Here is a 24,103-nt window from a genome sequence, read left to right as displayed (position 1 = left end):
GCGTTCGCCAGACGTTTCACTAGTGCTATCACTTAAACGCTCGGCGGGCGCCCTTGAAAAGCCTGAAGAGAAAAACCAGAAATTGCGTCAGACAAGTGCGTTGATTGTGGACGCAGTTTGCGCAAGAGCATTGTTCAACCCTTTGACAAGCCGCGAAGCCCGTCTCTTTTTGAGTCATTCAACCTGCACAGATAATCGACTGCTGGCTTGCATGCTACGAAAGTTCCTTTCAGTAACACGCAGCGCAGACTGCGAGAAGGCAGACTTGTACCGTTATTTTTCAGAACGCGCTTCTATTCAACCATCAGCATGTCGTTGCTATACAAGCGCAGCCACATAAAAGGAAAAGGCAGGTGATTAGACCCGGTTTAACAGATAAGGAAGAACAGATCAATTTTTTTCAATTAACGGTCTCGCTTAACATCGACCCGTGCGCGTGCTGTATAGTTGGTACTAGTATGCTGTGTGGATTAATTCTTGCCTAAGTTGCAGCACACACACACACACACACACACACACACACACACACACACACACACACACACACACACACACACACACACACACACATGTATATATATATATATATATATATATATATATATAATATGAAGCGCGTAGCGCCTTTCAGTCTGTATTGGTGGATAGCTCCAAGAAGCGGACATTCCTTGCAACAGAATTCGCGGTGTGCAAATAGCTAATTAAAAGTATTCACTAAAATTTTACAATTGCAAATTTTACGGAACATGTTGCAAGCGAGAACAATACCCTACCAGTAATGACGTCATGTCAGCTTGGCAGAAACCTTAAGTGTTTCAATATAACCGTCTCAAAAATCTTCTAAAGAATGCTTCAGAGTTTCGGTTAGGCTCGACCCGAAGCCTTAGAAATATATATTTGGGAAACAATTCAACGGAACGCCAATGTATTTCGTCCCACATTTTAAGGGCGGACAACTCGAAAGTGCTATACATTTAGGATTTCATCTACAAGAACCCATTGACTTCATTTCTTAGATGTCAATATTGCAATTTCTTTGTGTTAATACGCGAACCAAAGCTGGAAAAGACGACAAGGATAGGAGAGAACCGTTGTCTTTTCCTTGTCCTTCTTTTTTTTTTTACATTGGGTGGCGTCTTCACGCATCGCAATAAGTGCGAACCAACTAGCACAGACACAACTATAGGGATACATTGCGATTGCAACACAATTGTAGAGAGACTAGTTAAAAGGTAATTATCCTACCATTTTATTCAGATACCTGGATATGAAGCAACGGAACAGCGGTATCTATCGGTGGTGATACAAAAATACATAACCGTTTAATGTAGACGGTATATATTTACGTAATGCTCCACAATACAGTTACGTTGTGTGGAACTACATAAAGTTACATCCTATACTCAAGGGTAGACTGCAATTTTTTTTTAACTTAGCTGTGCGGAACGTGACAGCAAGACATTGGGCACAACAACATCGCCGTAGGCGAGCCACCCACACAGGCTTAGACTAGGTGTTGCCTTTACGCGACAATATTTGCATCGCATCCGACTCGCGGACTACATATATCTGCGCCAAAATAATTGAATGGCGAGCTCTAAGTATGTCCATGAGAAAAATGAAGCGACATAAGAAATACAAAATAGAACAACAATGCCACCAAACATTTGCCCCTATGCGGTACCTTCGTCCCGTGCCTAAAACTGTATTTACATTGTCTATTTGCGTATTTCCACACTCACAGATATAGTTCGCGTTTCGCAATTCGACGCACATTCGCACTACTCGTTCTACGAACTGTCACGCAACACAACGGTTGGATTACAAGGGAGCGCGGACTATTGACTATGTTGAGCGGAGTCATTATAAGTTTAGGGTTTCCACTTTTTGAAGGAAAGAGAAGTACTTGAGATAAGGCTAATGAGAGCGCGACGACCAACAAATGTTAGGCACAACATCACAAGGCAGCTTGAAGTTTGGGTTTCAATTTCAACTTAATGAGCATAATAAGATTACGCATGTGGATTAAACGTGCGCACAGCGACAGGTCGCAAAGTCCGCAGAAAGTTAGAGGATTCTCCAGTTAATCTTAACCACAAAACACACACAGCATTTATACGTAGCTACAAAAAAGAAAAAAAAAAGAAATAAAGGAACATCGCTTGAATGGGGTCATTAGTAAACACACAAAAAATATTTCAAATAACACGAAACAATTATTGCGAAGAAAAATAACAAGTGGCATGATTAAACTGAGTGCAAAAATTTCCGCAGTTCTGATTTAAACCTTTAGAAATCACTTAACGTGAGATGGTAATGAATTTCATAGTGACATGTCTGGATGAATAGCAGTAAACTTACCATAATTAGTTCATAATTCGGTAATACCTCGGATAATATCTTAGCGTGAGCAAAGTCAAAACGAACACGTAGAAATCCCCGATAATTAGCGGTTGCAAGAAGCGTATCAGGATGACGCGTAATAAGGAAACTGGCTGCTGGTGGAGTCATGAGCAGGCTCCTGTGGATTAGAAGTCAAATGAGGCTCGTTGATTGTGTAGTTGCGACTACCAGGGAGAAGCGGAGTCGGACAGGTCAGGTAATGGTCACGGCAGATAACCAGTCGTCTGTAAGAGCCACAGCATGGATCCCAAGGGAAGGGAAACGCCGCTGAGGACGGCAGATGCTTAGGTGGTGTTATGAGATTAGGAAACTAGCGGGCACGTAATGGAGGCAGGGGTATTCGTTCCTAAAAGCGAAAACGGAGAAAAAAAGGATTAATTGAAAAAAAAGAGACAAAAGAGATCCTCACCCCGCATTATATATCTTATGAATATGGTGAAATGAGCGGTGTTTCTTCTTGTTGAACGGACATATTTGTGCGTTTTGTGACATTTACCGGTGCTGGAAAAAAAAGGAAATGCCTGTGTTTCGGCGTGCCCCTATTCGAAATATGTGTGCCCGGGTATGCATTCATGTATGTGGTTTGGTGATTGTATAGCGGTTATATATGCGTGCTTGTGTTCGTGTATGAGCGCCCATACAAAGTGGTGAACATTAGTGGAATAACGAAGACAAGCAAGATGTTTGCATTGAAGCGGGGGAAAAAAAATCGCCTTTACTTGATGGAGATACATTCGTAGCATGACTACTTTTATGATTTTGTTCTACCTAAATTTATGCGCAACAACTACAAAAAGAGAAGACCGAAGCAAGTACACAAGCAGAGGTCACTGAGCGCAAACTATAAACTATACATTTTTCAGGAAAGTTTTATTAATACATAAATATGGCCATATGTTTCTTTTTAGGCCACTGTTGTTAGGTATGATAGGGTACTGTTGATTTTTTTTTTTTTTTTTTTTTTTTGCCGCCGTCACAGCTCGGTGGGATGAAAGGGAACCTGTCAGCGTTTGTCAGCGCTCGATTGAGGTTATGTTTTCGGTCTTTTCCGCTAAGGACCAGTATATGTCCCACGGGGGTGGGACGTGCAAAAGCACATGCAAATGCGGTACATGGAAATGCAAAAGCACTCGTGTACCGTGCATTTGGTGGACGTTAAAGAACCCCAGCTAGGCCAAAACTGATTCGACGTCCGCCACTACGGCATGCCTCATAATCTGATGTTGATTTCGCCACGCAAAACCACACGATATTGACACATGTACTTACTTATCCTTTTTCCGGGGCTGCATTTCACCCGCTAACAACCTAATGTTATCGTTCAGCGCAAGACGCGCCGGCATTATTTGAAACTTGAATGTTATCGATCATTCCATCTGTTGTGTATGTTCTCGCCCAACGTTGTGTAATAAGATTGTATGCGCGACGGCAATAGTGTTGTCCTTTCTGGAAGGCAGGCCTGCACCAGCGATAACGCTTGAATCTTCGACGAGTCATGTACCAGGAAGCCGACGCGTTTGACCCGCACATAATATTCTCGACGACGGCCTCTATCGCCGCTATATTCTCCGCTATCGACGGTGGCTATATTCGCCTCTATCGTTGTGCTTTAGGTAGAGCGAGAGTGAGAGAAAAGGCAGGGAGGTTAACTAGAGGCGAATTTCCGGTTTGCAACACTGCACAGGGGTGGGGGGGGGGGGGGGGGGTATAGGGGTTGGAAAGATGGCGAAGAGTGGGAGAGAAAAAAAATTTGGAACAGGCAACGTAAAAGGCGTTCCAATCACAGGCGTTCACACAGGCCAGTCGATCTCGAGAAGCGCAGCAGCGCTTGCACAACCTTCTGATGCGAAGTTAAGTCCCGTCAACGTTGCAGAATTCGTTCTTCCGACAGAGGCTAGTCGTCCAACTGGTTCAGCACGACGGCACGCTATCGTCTCTGCACACTGTACTGCCGTCACTCGCAAAGAACATGCCGAATTGTTTCCGCGTCGCCGCAATTGCCACATGCTCCGGTGTCGGCCATCCCTATATGCGAAACGCGTAGGCATTGGTAAACGCGACGCCCAACCATAGCCTACACAAAAGGGTCGCGTCTTTTTGGGCAATTCTCAGTGGAAGTCGAAGGCTTAAGGTTGGATCCAGGTTGTATAAACGGGAGTGCATAAAATGTGTTTCATTCACCGTGATGTAGTGCATTGGCGTACAAGTAGGCGGAGCATCCTTGCAGCCTCTGTCCTATATACAGCGGGATCGATAGGCGGTTGTCCTCTACATGAGCTGAACGAGCAGCTTGATCGGCACGTTCATTGCCAATGATTGCACAGTGGCTTCGTAGCCACTGTAAAATGATTTCATATCCTTTCTCAGTCAGGTGGTGCATGTGCATGACCTCTGCGATTTCGAATACCAACTGTTCATGCGGACCGCGCCGTAAGGCTGACGGCAAACACTGAAGTGCCGCCTTCGAGTCGCAGAAAATCGACCATCTGTGTGCTGCTTCGTCATTAATAAAGTGTAGTGCGACTCGAAGCGCGGCTGGTTCTGCTGCCGTCGACGTTGTCAAGTGAGGCGTTTTCATCTTGATAGTGGTGGCTCTGGCTGGAATGACGACAAGTCCGGTGGAGCTGTTCGGCAGTACGGAGCCGTCGGTGTATATGTTTAAATGTCACTTGCTTTTAGCGCCACACGTTCGCTCAATAAAGCGTTAGCTCCTTCATTCACACTTTTGCTACTGTGTACTTGACCGTCACAAAAACGTGACAATATTGTTTATTGTACAAACGAAGGAATGCTTTCCCAGTTCGAAGAAAAAGGCGTCAAGTTTAAACTAATAAATGATAACAATGTTTGCCAAAAGATATTTCACTGTTTCACAAAGGACAAAGAGTTTCAGTCAGTTATTATACCTGGAAATGATCATTATACCAATACAAATCGTGCGCGCTAACCAGTTTAACACTATGGTTGTGCTTATGATGGGGGCACGTTTCAATAACCTTATGTGATAAATTGTTCTAGTCGTATACCTAATTTCGCAAATAAGATAAAACTAGAAACGGTGTCCTAGGCGTTTTCTTCTTGCTTCTGGTTCTTTTTTTTCTGTATAAGTAAATGCAGTTTGCGCAGTATAGTTTCCTGCATATTTTGAGCAAAGCCAATTTTATGATTCTCCATACAGTTTTTGTACTAGATTTAGGTGCAAGAACCCCACGTGGTCCAAGTTATTCCGGAGTACCCCTCTACGGCGTGCCTCATAATCAGATCGTGGGTTTGGCATGTAAAACCCCATAATTTAGTCTCTGTAGTATCCAGAAAAGGTTATGCGTGAGATAAAGAAGTAAAAAATAACACTGACAAAGTCGTTAGCGAGGACTCCTATTCCATGGCGAGATCATTTCGATACAAGTGCTACACTAAATATGAATCAACAAAAATGCGACATTTCGCAAAGAAGCTGGAATTAATTAATGTTCCTTAAAAGAAAGCCCATGGTATAAATAATGAAAGTGTTGCATTTATTATACGTTCTTGCTTCTGTGTTTATGTTGACGTGGAGCTAAAGTTTTTAGGGCACTATTATAGCGCAGTGGCTCCGTCAGTTCCCAATTAGTTGTTGCATTTCATTCTGTCTATTCGCGCTTTTTGGTGGTTTCTAATCGTTTCAGGCGGCTGGATAAAAGCTGTGATTATATTTTTAAAAGCCTATCGCCCTAATCGAGAACCTTTGTGGCTTATTTCTGTTTTTTTTTTCAGTCCCCTCACTATGTTAGGCTAAATTCGTGCTCGGTCTAATGTCCGTTTTGTCGGTGTCTCTTCCGGGACATGCTTCTGACGGTGGTATTAAACGCATCCATACGCAGAAATAATTATGTAACGGTGTGGCCAGTTTATTCACATTATTTGGTAAAATGTTAACAGGAGATTACCGAGCACCATACTGCTATAACTAGGAGTTGCAGGGAACACTTTTTTGCTTCTTTTTTCTATGGTTCCATCAGCTTTCAACTGTAGCGTATCAGAATCAGTATGCGCGAAAAGATCGGTGTAGCACCGGAAATATATATATATATACATATATATATATATAGTAGGTATTCAATAATAAAGTACAAACCGCGCTGCCACGCTACACTTTTTTTATTATTCAAGGTTGCTGTAAAAAATGAATGAAATAAAAAAAACGGCCGGGTGTTGGAAAGTTTTAAACACTTCCAAGGAACGCTGCCACGATGACTCCACAAATAATATAAAGCTGTTTTGTACTTATTCACAATACCTTATAGGAATCTATTTGATGTATTGGGTAATGGAACTTAGTAGGAGCTCAAAAAAAAATAAAAAGACACTTCCCAAGCTGCATGTAAGAATCCGACATCAATAAATATACAGTCCAAAATTCTAGCCATAAGTTCACACCATTCTGGTGAAAACGCTATGCCACATCCACAAGTTATCTGAACATGCAAGTCAGAGCAAAAATAAATAAAGAAAGAAAAACTCTTTCCTCTAGATCCCGACCAATCTTTTAGTTAGTTAAATTATCGTCTGCCGTGCAAAAAGTGCTGTTTTTTACAGTCTCCGACATAGTTAAAGTAACCACGCATATTTTATACAACCGCACCCCTCCAAACCGCCCCATAACAGCTAGCTTCTCCTTCAGTTCCCTGTATTGAATAAGTAGAATTGTTTAAGAAAAAAAAAGCAAGCAATAAACGATAAGATGGTGGCCTTCGTTGCGGGAAAATGCTGCTATCGGAGTTAATGAGTTCGGGCGTGAAAGAATCGCTAAAATCTGCTGTCCTTATTTATTCTCTTATTTATTCCGCTTCCTCATAATTTGAAAGTATTACCGCTACTCAACTTTGAACACGGACTTAGATATCGATAATGGTACGATCTGAAGTTTTTTTTTTCTCTGAGTACAAAAAAAATGTCTAATTTGTTTTATAGCTCGATTGTTGCTTCTGATGTGATCCCTTTCTCGTTTCCTATGAGAACATGCATTCTGGCTCAATAACAATTTTTGATTAAAAACTCTCTGCTGGGCAAGTTGGTACATAGTTCAAGGTTAAGAATGGAACGACACAAAATACAGGGACATGAAGGACGAGTATACTCGTCCCGTCGCTTAATGTCCGTGTGTTTTGTGTCGTGCCATTCTTAACCTTAAATTACCATTTAATTTTTTGCAGAATCTTGTGATTACCTTTGCTTTTCGTGTTGTATACTGTAACACATCGGCGCTCAATAGCGAGGACGTTCACAATAGAGACATTCTGCTGACGCCCGTCAACAGCCGCTTCGTTTCTCAGTCATTATCAAGTGATGCAATAAAGCCCGAGGAACTGCCACCATGTGGTCAAGTGACCTTCGATGCCCTATTTGCTTCTCCAGGTTGGCACGCCACACGTGTGTCACCAACTGCAACTGTAATTCCCTTGTTGCACGCACTTCTGTGTCGAAGGCATGTTTTAAGTATGACTAAGCAGCTTGATGGCACGGTTCTTTAACCACGAAACAGCATAAATGTCTTTTTATAACTGCATAATAATGCAAATGACGACGCAAAGGGACTAACTCTTAACTTCCGAAGGAAAACGAAAATGATGCACGAAGAAAGACAAGAGATAAAACGAAATGTCGCGAAGAAGCTAGGAAATGGGTCCGGCTATTTACCTGCCGCGAGCTAATCTGGCCCTCGTTCTACCTTCAGCCCCGACTTTCCTGCTTAAAGCACTAGCGGCACGTGCATCATTAGCGCTTACTCTGCGCTGTTTTTCATCGTTTAATGCTGGTGCGAGTCACTACAGTTCACCGTTTATTTCATTTTTCTTTTCTTTTTTTGGGGGGGGAGGGGTGTTTAGATACGGCGATCGTGCTCCACTTTGTTTTGTGTGCGGTGAGCCCCAAAGGAAACATCGGGTCATGAATACCACGTTGTCCTGTAGTTGCTCGCATACACATCTGCCCTCCACCATCTACGGACGTCCACGTGCGTAGTCGGGACACTTAGTCTATCAAGCAGTACCTTCATTCAAGGCAAACAATGCCCGCAAGTCTATCAGATATATTTTGAGATCTTTCTTAGAGTCTCGCACTTCACAATGTAGGTGAAGGACCATGCCGTATTCCCGAGCGAAAGCACTGAATAAGTGTCCCACATTTAAAAGCATATTTTCTTTTTGCGAGGCTCAAAGTTCAAGATATTCATAATACACATTGGGCGATGTTCTACGAATATTTTCTTGGGTTTATATTTGTACTAAAAAAGCTCCCCGAGACGGAAATCACGAAAACCTTCGAAACACGCACATTATTCGATGTAAAACGTTACGGACGTCGATGCACACATGCAAACGTTAGCGCAGGTTTTACCTTAATGAATGAAATTTCCCGACGGTCACTTAAAGATTCGTGGTTGATTGGATTTACCGCTCTAAAAGAACGCAGTTACTTACAATGATTGAACGTTGAGCAAGTTGGTCGGAATGCATGGTAAGTAGGAACGAAAAGTAGAAACAAAGCAGGGTTAGTTTTGCCCCTTGTGCTTTTACTTGCCTTTGTGTTTGCAGCCCTGCATTTCAGTGCAACAAAACAAGCGGCCACACGAGAGGCCGTAGCAGATGGCTCCATATTAACTTTATTTGATGTACATCTTCACTCGACCTACCATTTAGCGACACGACAATCACCGCAGATTTCCAATAAATATAAAACTTCGAATTCGACGCAAAATAAAACGCGAAGAGCTTGTCAGATCCCTTCGCGTTCGTGTGCCTTTCGGTGGTAAAAAATATCTAGGCTGCCCTACTGCATTTCATAAGCACAACGCAAAATGCCCATGTGTACGTTGAACTAATCAGTTAGTCGCTCAAATATTCAAAGGTATCTCCGTGTGCAGACACTACCTCCACTTCATCATTCGAAGATTTTAAAGGGACCACGCCAACTCAAGCTTGAGCACAGAGCGCATGCGCAAATCTAGCGGAAATCCCAGTCCACTGGCCAGTTTTACTGGTAAACTTTTTTCTCTTTATCAATAGAAGGAGGTCGTCAACACGACAGTGACAACGACTAGCAAGCCAAAAGCGACACAACATCCTCTGCAGCTACAGGTTGTTCTTTCGCCGGGGCTATCCACACCGTTTGCCGATTGATTGCAAGAATAGGTACTCGCCCCATGAAGCGTAGCGTAGTGCCCCGTCACCCCCCCCCCTCCCCACACCTTCTAGCACCCAACAAACACACACGGACAACGGCCAGCTGACAACTTACAAACCCACACAAACACGCACACGCGTAAAAAGAAAGAATAAGAACAAATAAAGATAACTTTCCAGTGTTTTTTTTTTGTCGGGACTGGGAGGTCTACTTATGTATGAAAAAAAAAACAAAAAAAAAAAACAAGCTGCACGCCGTTCCATTATGGTACGCAGAACGTTGCGCAATGCATCGAGTTTATCTCAATTTCTGATGCCGTCCTCCAGAGTAGGGTAGCCAACCAGACGCATTTCTGGTTAACATCCTTGCCTTCTCTCTTTCTCTCCTCCTCCTCCTCCTGATGACAGTTGTAAATTTGCGTTGAAGTCAGAGGAAAAAGGCAACCAATTCCACGGGCACATGCTCCTGCACTGCACTAGTTTTTTTTTTTTTTTTTGTTTTTTTTCTTTGCACGTTCATAAAATTCTGCCTGACGTCAGGAACAAAAAACAAAAAACTAAAACGTTTTGTTTACTTTGTTGAGATACAGTTGCAGAAGCTAGAAAACATAAATGCCACGACAAATTTTTGCACTTGTCACTGGGCCCTTCCTTGTTTTGTGTAGCTTATGTGTCATTATTAGACTAGACGGCATTTTGAACCTGCTCCTTAAACTAGATGAGAATGAAATGCCCAGGCCCTGATGAAATTCCCAACGCTTTTTTATAGAGATACGCCGAGTGGTGCTCATGTTTTCTTTCGGATATCTATACTAAACTCTAATCTATACTAAATCTCTAGAATCTGGCGACGTTCCGAGAAACTGGAGGCGGGCTAAGGTAGTACCAATTCACAAACAGGGTTCCAAACATGATGTCACTAATTACCGACCAATCTCTTTGACAAGTACATGTTGCAAAACGCTAGAGCATATCTTAACCACCCACCTAACTAAACTTGTGGAAGAAAACGACATTTTGGGTAAAAACCAGCATCGTTTTCGCCGAGGGTACTCCACATTCACTGTTCTCACTGAGGTTACACTTGAAATCGGTCAATATACTGATCGAAGGGGTCAAATAGATATTATCTTTATCGATTTCCGCAGAGCATTCGACAGAATATCCCACAGAAAGCTGCTTATGAAGCTGTCTTGTTTCTTAGGTAATACTCAGCTATTAAAATGAATTGAGGCTTATTTGTCAGAAAGGGACCAATTTGTTTCATTAAATTCTGTTTGCAGTACCAATAAATCAGTTCGATCGGGTGTGCCGCAAGGATCTGTTATAGGCCCTTTACTTTTTTCCATTTATATTAGCGATATGGGGGCAGGTTTTTCGCCACAAATAGCCATCAAACATTATGCAAATGACACCATTGTATATGGTAAAATATGCACTCCTAATGATCAACAGGACCTTAGTAACCATTTACAAAAAGTCACTATCTGGTGTGACGAGTCGCAAATGGAGCTGACTGCATCAAAAACTGTTTGCATGCGTATGGCGCGCAAAAAAGATCCTTTAATTTTCCCCTACAGCATTAACGGAACCGAATTAGCTGAGGTTAAGGAATTTAAATACCTAGGGATTCACCTCACACATGACTTGAACTGGTCGGTACACGTCGACAACATCTGTAATAAGGCCATGCGTAAACTTTGTTCATTACGACGAAAACTTCACGACGCCACCCCAGAGGTAAAAACAATGGCCTACAAAATGACTGTACTTCCTGTACTGACTTATGCAAGTCATGTTTGGGAGCCGTACACTCAACAAAACACAGTAAAATGTGAGCGCGTACAAAACAAGGCCTTGAGGTTTATTTTTAACACATACGCTAGAACCCAGTCCGTCACCGAACTTAGAAATAGAGCTGGCTTAGTGACTGTCAAGCAGGAAACGCAGCTTAACAGGCTGACATTCTTCTTTCACGTATTAGGCGGAGACTATAAAGCAGACTTATAAAAACACATCACATTAGAGAGACCTGCTAACCCCAGAACAAAGCATTCAAAACATATTAAGCCACTTAATTATAGAACAGAATCATTCAAAAATTCGTTCTTGGTTCGAAGCATAGACGATTGGAACAACTTGCCACAAGATATAGTAGAGTGTACTGATTTATAATCTTTTGTTAAGGCTGTTACCAATTATTTGTAAACGGTTGAGAATACGTTTTATTGTTAGCTGTTTGTCGGTTGCAGTTGTTTGGTGCATTACTTCTTGTTAGACCATATGGTAGTGTAACTTGTTAATTTTAACTAATGTTTTTATTGCTTCATATTTGTTTATATGATGTGCCTTCCTATCTTATCTTGATTGCTTTCTATTGAATTATTTAAACATGCATTATGTCTAGTTCGTAGATGACAGCAATGTAACCGCAACTCCTGTTTTGGCTTGTGCTGACAGTATGAATAAATAAATAAAATAAATGAATAAATAAATTATACGCACAAAGTGCAAACACTTATCGTTAATGTAGCAGAAGGGTTAGTACAGGGACAAAACATTTTATGGCGTAATGAGGCTCCGAATGTGTCAAGAAATAAGGAAGGCGACTCGTCTGAAAGGGATGAAAATAAGGAGAAAAGTTAAGCAATCTCGGAAGTTTTACGTGCCAAAACTAAGATCCAATTTCACAGGAGAGACGCCGTAGTGGATGACTCCGAATTAATGTTAACCATCTGGGGGTTCTTTGCCGTGCTCTTAAAGTCAAGTGCACGCGGGTTTTTGCTTGTCGCTGCCATAGAAATGTGGCTACCGTAGCATTTATTTGACGCACAACCTCTAGCTAAGTCGCGTAAGATTGTTCTCACGCGACCCACAACAGCTGCCAAAGGTAAAAATAGGTACTACAGAGAAGAAGCTCAATGTGGCGCTACAGCGGCGTGGTGGCGCTGTCGTTGAATTCTGTGCACACGGAGAACGGGCTTCGGCCACGGGTGCAAATTTTCTTGGCGGGCAAGATTTATCAACGTGTCCATGTTTTCTAAATGGTTATTCTACAACGATTGGCGCTAATTGTGGTGTACCGTGAAGAAAAAGGGCCGTCAACGTCGCAGTGTTAACTTTTCCCCGCTAGAATCTATCCTTTCTAGCAAACTTGCAGCCAATTTTATAAATCATCTTCATGCATACGTATATAGAGAAAGAGGAGCCAACTAGTAAAAACCTACCTGCTGGAAAGGGAGAGGTGAAGAAAAAAAGAAAAAGAAAAAGACAGGAGACAAACAAATTTGACAGTTTCGCCCGAAGACGAAGCATTGTAAGCGATAGCAAGGCTGTGCGTTGCATTGAAGGCGTCTCTGAAGGCTGTCGTTTTGGGGAGCACCGCCAGCGGCGTTCCAAGCACTGCACTTGGATGGTTCACCAGACGAGACCGAAGGAAGATCGTCGGTGGTTGTCAGCGCCCAAACAAAGGATTAGATATATTTATTTGCCTTGACGGTTATTGCCCGTTCCGATGAGACCATTGTATGCACCACGGTGTGGCATTGTAGCTGAACAGGACCGCGAATGTGTGTGCGCAAAACGCTTATTCAATCAGCGGAAGTCAGAACAGCGGTATGGCTACAAAACCGAGCCGGTGGAGCGAAGCGCTGACGGTGCGCCCAATTACTTCGCTTCGTCGTTTTTGCAGACAAGCTGCACTCTGAGTCTCCGGAGGCTCTCTAACCCACCGCGCGCTGGCCGCGCTTGCGCTGTCGATAGCGCGGCAGCACGACGGCGGCGACGCCAAGCGCTTGAATGAGCCTCGCGCTCTTGCATAATTATTATCGCGATAAACCGAGGAAGCCGCACCACAACACATCACTTCGCACAAGCAGTACGAACGGGAAAGACGAGTGTATGAGATGCATTTAGTTCAGCATTTGTAAGGCCGCGTATCGAGTTCAAGCACATAGATCTTTCGGAAGTATGCAACCATTGAGTGCGGTTCGATGAATTAGGACAACCGAAATTGGACAACAGATAAGAACAGACAACAATTGCAATGGGCAATTAGGCATCAACCAACGTGGACGGAATCTCGGCGTACTGAAAACCATGCCAGCACGTTGTTCTTGTTTATTAGTCAGGAAGGCACCCATTCGTCTTCTAAACATACGAATAATCGGGAGACTGACGTTAGGTAAGGTTATGAACCATACGACTGCGCTTTGGCGTGCACAAACGAGCAGTTGCTTTCCCCGCTTACAGAGGGGCGATGCATAAATCTCTAATCTCGTGCCGCGTACTAGCGCTGTTCCCACCTTGATCATATGCTCCAGTGGTGTTTAATTATTCATGCAAGCACTGACTACGCCCGCAAGCATTGTAGCAGGAGCGTGGAAACATAAAGGGGCCATGACACGGCGTACATCATGTAAGAAAGACAGATGACGAGAAATTAGTAAGTTATATCTCTTCATTAAACGTGTACGTCACGAAATTCTCGCGACAGCTTATTCAGCATCACATTAATGAAGCTTGTGCCCAAAATAGTATCATGTATGTATGAAGACAGCAACAAAACAAGAAAACACAGGGCACCTTTTTATGAATATACTTTGGAACTGTTTCTTTGAAACTGGCCTTCATGCATGTTGACATAGAACTTTTTTTTTGTCGAGAGCTTAATCAAGGACAAATTGTAAAGAAATTTAAAATCACATGGTTTCTTCTTACGCAAAAAAAAAAAACTGAAGTCCGAGTTGACGCCTAATATTTGTTACAGTTAACCCCAAACCGCAAATGCTTACCAGCAGCTGTTTGGGATGTGATGTAATTAATGACTTATTATTTGCATATGAGGTTCCTAATTTCATAAGCATAGTTGGCTCTGTCCTTCGGTTGTCTGTAAGCGTAAGTAGCACGTGTACTTCTACTGGGCCAATGTTGTCTATCTCTTTGACTTGATCGCCGCGTGTCACATTGCGTATAGCACGGGTCCGCGAATTCACATGCGTGCGTACCTGTTTTCGTTAACGCCAAACCCGTAGGTTTGATTGACCGCTTCACGATGGCTTCCTCTCACACAGATTCCAAGATGTGCGTTGCATCTCCTTAATTTTATTTCTCAGAGTAATGAACGAATTTCATTTGAACAAAGCAGAATATACGACAACGCCATGAGTTCGTTGATATACTCACGTTGCGGAGAAAAATGAAGGAATCACGCGTAAGGGTGCATTTACGAGGTTGAATGCACCCTTATTAGGGTGAATGCACAAGCGGTTGAATCCGCATCTTTTGTTAAGGATAAACTTCCCATTTGGAGCCAGTCATTCTATCTGTGTAACTATATGTTCTCACGAAAGAAAGCACTTTTTGAAACAAGAAACCACTCTCCCAGCGTTACCCCACTCCACGACACGCAAGGTTGCTGTTCACATGGCGCCGGCACACAATACATAATTTACTCCCACGAAACGCCATCCACTACATAACCGGCAATATGGCTTCCTTAATGGACGCAGCCTTAATGCATTCCAGACTCTCTAGGATTCCCCACGCAGCCAACACGCAGGTAAGTCTATTCGGAAGGCACTACCTCCAATAAACCACACTTAATAAGTGGCCGAGGGCTCAGCGCTGGCAAATATCGCCGTCCCCGTTTATGGGGCTTACCACGATTCTCGAGCCCGCCGTACCAGTGGAAGCGGAGAAACACCAGTCAAGCAGTGACGTAATCAATGCCGCACCCAAATCCCCACCTCCCATCCCATTTCTCAACACCACCCCAAAGCCATTACCATGAGCAAGGGAGCGGAAATCCAGTAACAAGATGGAATGAAACAACCTTACGTCTAACTTTACGGCGTATTCTACTCACTGTCATAATCCTGTATGCCTAATTGCGCAGCAACGTGACGTTTTTTTTTATTGCTCAAATAAATAATAATATATATGCCCGCGAATATTCTCATTCTTGCTTGGCTTACGTTTCGAAGTTGCCTACACAACCCGCTTTCTATTATTACTTTACTCTCTGTTCAAACGAATCGCGCAGCGCCAATAGGCGTCATTGCGTGAGGCATAGTACAGTGTAAAACAAGTCAGCAGTGTTTCCGCTAACGACTTCCGCCGGTAACAAATTCAATTCCGATACTGTCCTAGGAAAGAAAGAAAATTCTATTTAAAGGCGTCCTGGGGAGGTACTCCTGAACCTTACAAACATGAATTGTAGAAGTACTGAAAGTCGGGCCAGTTGGTAGGTATTCGTCTTGAAACTGCAGCGCACACAAAAGAAACGAGGAGACAAGGCAAAGTTGTCCTCGTATCAAGTCACACAGGCGCTGACCCGCAACTCAGTTTGCGAGTCAGCGCCTGCGTGACTTGATACGAGGACACCTTTGCCTTGTGTCCTCGTTTCTTGTGTGTGCGCTGCAGTTTCAAGATAGAAAATACTTATAAACATGGTCTCTGCAGTCAGAATATGTAATGCGGAGGACGCATATATGACGAGGCCACCATTTCAGTTTGGTTATTATAACTTCGCATAGAGAAGATGTCTTATTCAGGTTGCGTGTATTGTTGAGTGGCGCTTGAGTTCATTGTTGACCACTGGCGCTTCAGTAGAACACATCACCGTTGAGTAATACAAAATACACCAACATTGCAATACACTTTGTCATTATTTTTATGACTAATACAGGCTTCCACTATGTGTAAGGAAGCATACATAGGGTGTGTCCCAGCTAACATTATCAAAGCTTTTCAAAGAAAAAGAAAGAGATTTAAATACATATTGCAATATACAATTTAAAACCTATTGTGTTCCATCGCCAGAATTCTGACGACTGAACAGTGTAATTGTTATAATCCTATCTTGCACCATAATTTTTTATCGTTTTTTTTTTGTTTTGCTTTGAACAGCTTGGCTAACCTTACATGGGACACGCGATATGTCTCAGCATACTGAACTTTCGTCCCGCCCCTATAAAGAAAGAGGACCTGTGAAAGTACTAGGCGATTTCTCATGTTTCCACATTTTTTATAGACAGTTCTCTGATTAGTTCTTTGGTAGTAGTGCTGTATACATTGCATGGCTTAATGTTTATCACTGAAGCACGACAATTGTTTTCTCGTGTCAGTGAAATTGTTGTGTTCTTTGGTGTGATCATTTTAGCAATAATTTAATGCGATGATTAACTTAAAATGCACTTTCCAGACGTTTACCATGAGCTCGTTCCTTTTGTGGGACCAAGTCCCACTTAGCAGGACGTTAGAAACAGCAGATGCTCAAAAGCAACGCATTGTAGTTAGATAACAGATAATTCTTCAGCGAGATCGCTGTTGTCGGTTTCTCAACTTTCAGGAACATGCCTGGATAAACTTGCAGCAAGCATAAATGCGGCTCAGGCATAATCACAATTTGTCTCCTTGTATGCATATTTTGAAAGATTGTGCCTCCATATCTTTCGACGCCTTTTGGAGCCGGCGCTCCTGTTTATCTTACTCCGTGGTAGCATATTTACTTTTATATTTTCCTATTTTGCGAGCGACAGCGGCATTTCAGGAGCTAAATCGCAGACCACTGGAGCAAGCCATTGTGTTCGAAGTAAGCTGAGAATGGTGATGACGTTATTAAAAATCCGACACAAATAAAAAGTCACTTATTCATTTCATATTTTACTCGATGAAGTGTTGTTAATTAATCTGGGTAATTACATCCAACCGATAACGCAGACTTATACACTTGGATGAATCGCGCGGATCGCTTTCTCGATTCTATTCAAGTCGAGATGCCTATCGCTTGAGCAGCATTCGCGCTTGAGATTTGATGGCCGAGACACGTACATACGAGACTTGATCATGACTGTAACTCCTTTAACAGCTGTCATCTAAATTCACTACATCCCGAAGTTTGTCGCTGCAGCACTAATCTGTGTCATCTGCTCGTTAGAGACCATTTGATCGTCACAGAGCCGGCATCCTTGTAGAACTCGATGCCGTGTCTTCAAAGCTGTCGTTCTTGTGGTCTACGTCAGGTATGCAACAGACCTTAGGATGGCAGCTGTCCAATCAAGACAAAGTAGCCGTCTTCGCCGAGATTTGGAACACTCGCATAGGTTACGCAAAATTGTATAAATGACGTACAGTGGCGAAGAAAGGGAATTCTAAGAAGAGCTACAAAGCCATTACGTGCTATCGTTTTACAGGAGCGGGGCTTCACGTTTTCTCGGCGTTGCACTGCTTATTTCAAGGTCGCGGGTTCAATCTCGACCGCCGCTGCAGCATTTCTTGGGGCGAAATGCAAAAAAAAACGCTTGTGTACCTAAATGTACGTGCTATTTAGGTGTAAGACATATCCGGTACCCCCCCTCCCCCCCCCCCCCCCGCCTTCTAGGCACGCCGTTTGACCAGATCGTGGTTTTGACACGCACAACTGAAGAATTTATGTGAATTAGTAAACTTTATGTGCACACACCAAGCAGGCGCATGTGGGTCACGCGTATGATGTGCACACGACCACATGGCGAATCAGTTGTGCGGAATCCCGCAAGCTGTAAGAAGCGTCATGACAGAGGATATTGTCATCCACCCGAATGTAGCACGAACCTACAAACGAAATCCGTACGGGTTTCACAGAACGGAAACGTTCTCGTGGTCTGAGCAATGGTCACTGCCACGCGTGCGCCAACGCGACGTCCATGGTATGAACTCCAGATTTTGACAAAGACTGAGGCCCTGGGTAGCACTTACCCGAAATTTTATTCTCAAAGATTACCCCAACTCTAAAGCATGCGATACTATAAGGACAACTTCGCACATAATCAGCGACTGCCGTGATTACAGCGCAGAAGGTCAGACTGTCAACATCACATTGTCTCTCTGCTTTTCTCACATAACCGTCTCGCTTGTGGCCGGATAAGAATTAGTGAAGGAATTCTTCTTCTACAGGTGTTTTTTTTTTCTTCGTCATTTTGCGCAAATTCGCATAAAAGCAAAATTAAACACATTTGAAAACAACAAAAAAGGTGAAACCACACAAAAATGTGCGTAACTTTTGGGCAAATGAAGGCAGTCTACGTGTTTTCGAGGGCACAGTAACGGGCAAAAAAGAAAAAAAAAAGGGACATTTCACTGGATGTTCAGCTCAGACGCGAATCAGAAAGTAACTTTTCACCAGAAAAGTATTTTCTATTTTAACAGTGGGAAAACAGTAAGAAAGAAAAGTAGAGTTCTTGATCCACCTAATTTTCAGTAAATTTGAACCACTTGTATGCGTAGCCCACTTTAACAGAAAGTAATTTGGACTCGCAACTCCTAATCATAAGGGATTCTGTGGATATGTTTGGTAGAACTGTAAGTATTCTTAGAGTTATATTGCAAGTATCAAGCGCCAAACACCCGGAATACGCATCAGCGAGGGAGGTCTTTATATGAATAGCGTTCTATGAATGAATGGTGTGCTCAGTATGAATGGAGAGCTGCCTGTATGAACAGACTAAAATATGAATGGAAAGAGCAAGCTGGCAACCGTTAACAAAAAGCGGACAACGCCTGCCTGCTCTTCAGAAAGGATACAATAGAAACAGAAAAGATAGGAAGATGGGAAGGAAAAAGATAAAGAAATAGATCATAGGTCACTAAACACTAAAGTAAAATGTGCAACAAGAATACATCGCGGCAGCAGGAGACAAATCAGTAAACATAAAAATTTCGAGCAAAGTTTTGGTGGATATTCAGCGCACTGAGACATATGTCTGCATAACTGTGGCACGTCTTGCGACGTAAGCGTTTGAGTGAGTTTGGCAATACTATATCAGAGTCTACTAAACTGAAGGAATTCAATGTCGGCAAATTTCAGCGCGCCGAATAAAAATCTATAACACGCAGGTTCGCATTGCTAATGCGACAAAACCCTCGGCGTGTTTGCATACAGTTTTCGAGAAAGTTGAGGCAGCGCAATTGGGCTCTGAAAGCACCAATTCATCCCGAACTGTGCGTTTATTTTCTGGGAAAATTTTAATCTTTGAATTTCTCGTTGGCAGCCAGAAGACGTGAAATATACGAAACAGGAAAGCTCTCTAAACCGCTACGTCGTAATTGCGCGCGAAATTACTTATTATATTCCCGCGAAGCGAGCAAATATTTCACGCGCGATGTTTTACGGGCATCGCCCTTTTCAGCATAAGTGGCTTCATAAAATCATATTCTTTCGCTCTCATAATTGATTCAGCCATGAATGCGAGGACAGCTTAAGTTGATCAAGAAAGCTGGGAGCAGATTGGACGTTTGATACCCCCGAGGAAAAATACTCCGCTAAGGGAAAGTGTACGAACCAAGGATTCTGCGATAAAGCCGGCTTTGTTCTCTGCCTATGATTATAATTTGAAATTGATGACTACACTTCAAACACAGCATTGCGAATTTTTCAGTGCATTCGTAAACTTGAGTTTGTGCGTCTAGCTACGAAGAAGGTCAGTTTTTTTTATATATACTCCGCATACTCCGTATACTATTTTGTTCAAGGGTCTACAACTTGAGCTCTGAGAATCCATAGATTAAGGTGCTCGCACTTAACCGTAATTTTTGGCTGCGCTCGAAATGCATGATTGGTTGTTGTATGCTTCGTTCGTTATTTTGTCGCAACTTCTCTTGTATTTGTTTTGCTAGTGTTATTATCCGCTAGGCTTTATTCTTGATGTTTTTTGTATATCAGGCCCTTCAACGGCCCACTTTCGAACTAACACATTTATTAAACAACAGCAGCAATGAGAAAGTTAATAAACACAAAGTAAGCTGAGGAAAAATAGGTGAACACATAGAGATTTCTCATTTTCAAAAAAACATAAAAAAACTTCAGTGAGCATAAAAATTGTCCACAGAAAGCATTCAGGAGACAAGACGTGGTGGAGTCAGCCCATCTCTTCGCAACAAATTAATTACCACATGCATCTCACGCTCTTTACGCCTTAAGAAGATTTGTGTTGCTGTATTTCTGGAATGAAGAAAGAAGAAAAGCTTTTGACGAGTGCATACATGTCAGAACAATCCACTCTAATCGTTCTTTAAGCGTCTTAGAACAGCAGAACACGCGCTCATTACTCCATCTCGCGAGAGTGACTTTATGTAATGCATCAGGACGGCAGACTATTTCATCAAGGGCATGTGTTTTGCAATTCAACGATGAAACACGACATTCAATATTTTCCTGCGGCACACACACACTTATAATGGCTGCCATGTCATAGTATCTAGGTCACTTCATACTTACTCAGCTTAAGCTCTTGCGTAAAACAGAAAGAACCGCTAATGGAATTGCTCTGCACGAAACCTGTCACAAATGAGTGTTCTATAAATGTATAAACAAACTAGTCATAAAACGCTCACGTACTATTGCTCCATCTCATTTAATCATCTTATTTCGGTCTGCTACTATGTCGATTTGGTTTACTTCCTACTTAATAATTTGTTGTTGTTTTTTCACCTTGCCGTGTTGCGTAGAGTTGTGAGCGATGTTGTCCGGGCGTCCCTTTCAAGGATACCAATTCATTTCACTGCGTGCTCAAGGATTCATAGTCATTAATAAACGATCGTTCTTCCTTTCGCAATATCAAGACATATCTTGTAAACCGTTTCCCGCCGTTAATGTTTAATGTCTTTCGAAACTTTCTCGAAACCGCTCGAGTTAATTAAAAAAATATATGCATATTCAAAGCTCATCTTGGAATCTTAGGGAAGAGAAGCGTTTGTGAAGCAATTCACCATATGTTGTAAATATGCTCACTGCAATCGTGCGTGTTTTGCGTAAAGGGTAGTGGCGCGCGCGAGTGCGTTCTTGTGCAACCTGGGTACACAATGTGACACACCAGAAGATTGTCTGACGTAGCATTGGCATGATACTAGTACACGTGTGGTTGTGGCTTAATGGTAACACACATTGGGTCCGTATTTGAATTGTTTGCTTTGAGCTACGCGGCAAGACAGCGGCAGCAAATATCATGACGCAGCAGCAACAGTCAGGAAAAGCCGGTAGGGTTCGCATACGAATGCTCTCTATAAGAGCTCTTCCAGGGAGCATACGTAGTACTTACGAGATAAACGCAAGTACTTTCAGGGGAGAAGAGGCTCAAGAAACACTTCAAGGGGCGAGGCCAGACCGAACTCAACCCAACCCAAAACACCAACGGCAGGCTTCGTGCCTATGCTTTGGGCTGCACCGCACAGCACAGCCGCACGGCGGAAAACAATAAAGGCCATCTGCAGCTATACCTGCCGTCCTCAACACGTTGCGAGGTACGTGGAGAAGTTCACCGTCACGCACGCAGATGTGTTGTTGCGAGCAAGCGTGCGAAGGAACGATTAAGGAAAAAGCCAACTTGCGCGCGAGGAAGCCCCCGTCCACATAAATCTCCTTCACGCGCACGGGACCCAGGCGTAAGAGCTTTTGCCGAGGAATGTTCACGAATGCGCACCGGGAAGGCGTCGCTCCAGATAATAAATTTAACGTTTTCTGCCGGCGAAGCTGTTCAAATACTTCATTTATCAGTGGTGACAAAATCGGCACCATTTATTTAAACGGGATATTGTCCTGCTGCCGTCTTAAAGAAGAAAGCTGGCGCAAACGTTCTGTGCAAGCGTAGAAAACAACCCACCTACTAGCGTCACGCCTAGACACTGTAAACGAGGAAGTCCATAATAACCTATAGAAGCCACCGAAACCTTGCTGTCACGCGGGTGTTGCATGTCAAGTGTACGCATGTATACTAGTATCGTCACCGATAAGCCCCGTACAGAACATCGCTAAGTCATTGTATCATCGCACGGATGCCTCGGTGTAGCGTGTGTAGATATATGCACAACGTCAGATCTCTACGGGACTCGTCTATTTGCCACCGCTCCAGTGACATCCTCAGCGTGGACAATACCAGTGACACATTTTGCACACATGCCGAATCGAGTACTGCACGATGTCTCGGGTGGCGTTTTCCTTGGCACGTCAGCGTATCCTGCGTGACGCTTAAAAACGAAACTACTCGCCTGGTGTCTCGTCGTCCTGCAGGTATCCGCTGACAAGTGTCGCGGTCAACGCACAGGCCGCCACGAGCACCGCGGTCACCACAGTCGCCGCACCGGCGAAACCCGCCGGCGGGGGCCGAACTCGGAGCGTAGCCCGCGACGGCGCCATGGCGCGAAGCGAATCGGCTCCTCTTCGAAGCGGCGCGCCACTCCGGGGGCCACCGGCGCGTAGACAGGAGCACGCTCTGGCGGCGGAAGCGTCGACGGCGAGGCCGCAACCACCCGCCGTTGCTGCTGCTGCGTGCTCGATGCGGCGGCGGCGGCGCTGGACGCCCGCTCTGCGGCAAGCTGCGCAGAAGGCGCCTTGCGCAACTTCTCGCCTCGCGCTCCTCTTCTGCTCCGCTCCCTCTTCCATCTCTCTCACTAAGCTGGAGTCCCAGAACACGAGCCAGGGCTCGGTGATCCCGCGGGTTATCGATACGCGGTATAATCGAGCGGGTGGAGCCATGTTTCGGCTGCCTCCGGCGAAGCATTGAGCGGAAAAAGTTAGCAACTCCTTTCACGTGCTTCATATATATATCCGCCTGATTAGGCCACAATGTCGTTCTTTTAAAATGTACGTAAATTTTGTTTTTCTATTGTTTACAGGACATTCGCACGGGCGATCTTGTGATATTTCCTTTGCGTATGCATTTGAGGGATCATAACATGAGATATCATGTCTGTCACTGTGGTATTTCATAACTGCGGAAAGGTCCATTTTCTCTCTCTCCTTCTTTTAAGCATGAAATGCTTTTAGCGCCTGTTGTCGGCGACCTTCAAGTGACGTTGAGCCAAAAGCCAGAGCCGTTATCCGGGCAGTCAAACGGGAACATTCGCGCAACAAAACGAGATCATCCGGGAACTCAAACGAGAACATCCGGTCAACCAGTCAGAACTTCAGAAAATGTCGTTTCTGGCCTCAAAACCTTTGTACAGGACCGTATTACATACGCTAGTTACTTCTCAAACAAGTTCCAAAAATATTTATTCTGATTTCTTCCTAATGTTAGTTCACAATATCACTCAAGCTGTAACTTCTAGTACGCTGAAGTTTTATTTGTCATGTCCAATAGAGACGTTCAAAAGGCAGATACAGGGCACCATACACCTGATTGTAATCTTTTGGCGCTAAGACAGGGTTGCCTGTGCTCTTTTCAACGCCAGTGGTTCGTGAGTTGGCCGCACATTTGCAGCCGATTACTTGGACGCGACAGGAAGAAAAAGTTGCGATAGACGCTGAGCACACTGCACGGTTGGAAGAAGAAAAGCGGTTGAAGGCGGCGACACCACAGACAGCAATAGACGCCATGTGCATGGTAGCCATTTCATTCTCACATCTACTTTCGATTACCCGAGAGCCAGCAATTTCTTTGTGAATGTCTCTGTCTGTGCCCTAAGGTAAAAGTTTTGATGGAAAGTCGTCTCGTCGCGAATAATCTTTGTCAAAGGTAACCCGAACGCCGACCCCATAAATAAATAATAACGAGACTAAAATG

General features: G+C 43.6%; 1 protein-coding gene across 1 annotated transcript in view; it reads right to left on the bottom strand.

Moving 5' to 3' along the window:
- The window catches only part of LOC119456637 (nephrin), a 334,910-nt gene extending 312,123 nt beyond the window's left edge, over nucleotides 1–22,787 (bottom strand). Inside the window, exon 1 of the mRNA XM_037718464.2 lies at nucleotides 22,587–22,787. Coding sequence (XP_037574392.1) covers nucleotides 22,587–22,734 — 148 coding nt within the window. The 5' untranslated portion in view covers nucleotides 22,735–22,787. The remainder of the gene's footprint in view (nucleotides 1–22,586) is intronic.
- Between the last annotated feature and the right edge of the window lie 1,316 nt (nucleotides 22,788–24,103).

This window comes from Dermacentor silvarum, chromosome 6 (genome assembly GCF_013339745.2).
Source record: "Dermacentor silvarum isolate Dsil-2018 chromosome 6, BIME_Dsil_1.4, whole genome shotgun sequence".
Lineage (NCBI taxonomy): Eukaryota > Metazoa > Arthropoda > Arachnida > Ixodida > Ixodidae > Dermacentor > Dermacentor silvarum.
Note: the sequence above shows the minus strand (reverse complement) of the source record. Positions and strands in the feature narration are given on the sequence as shown.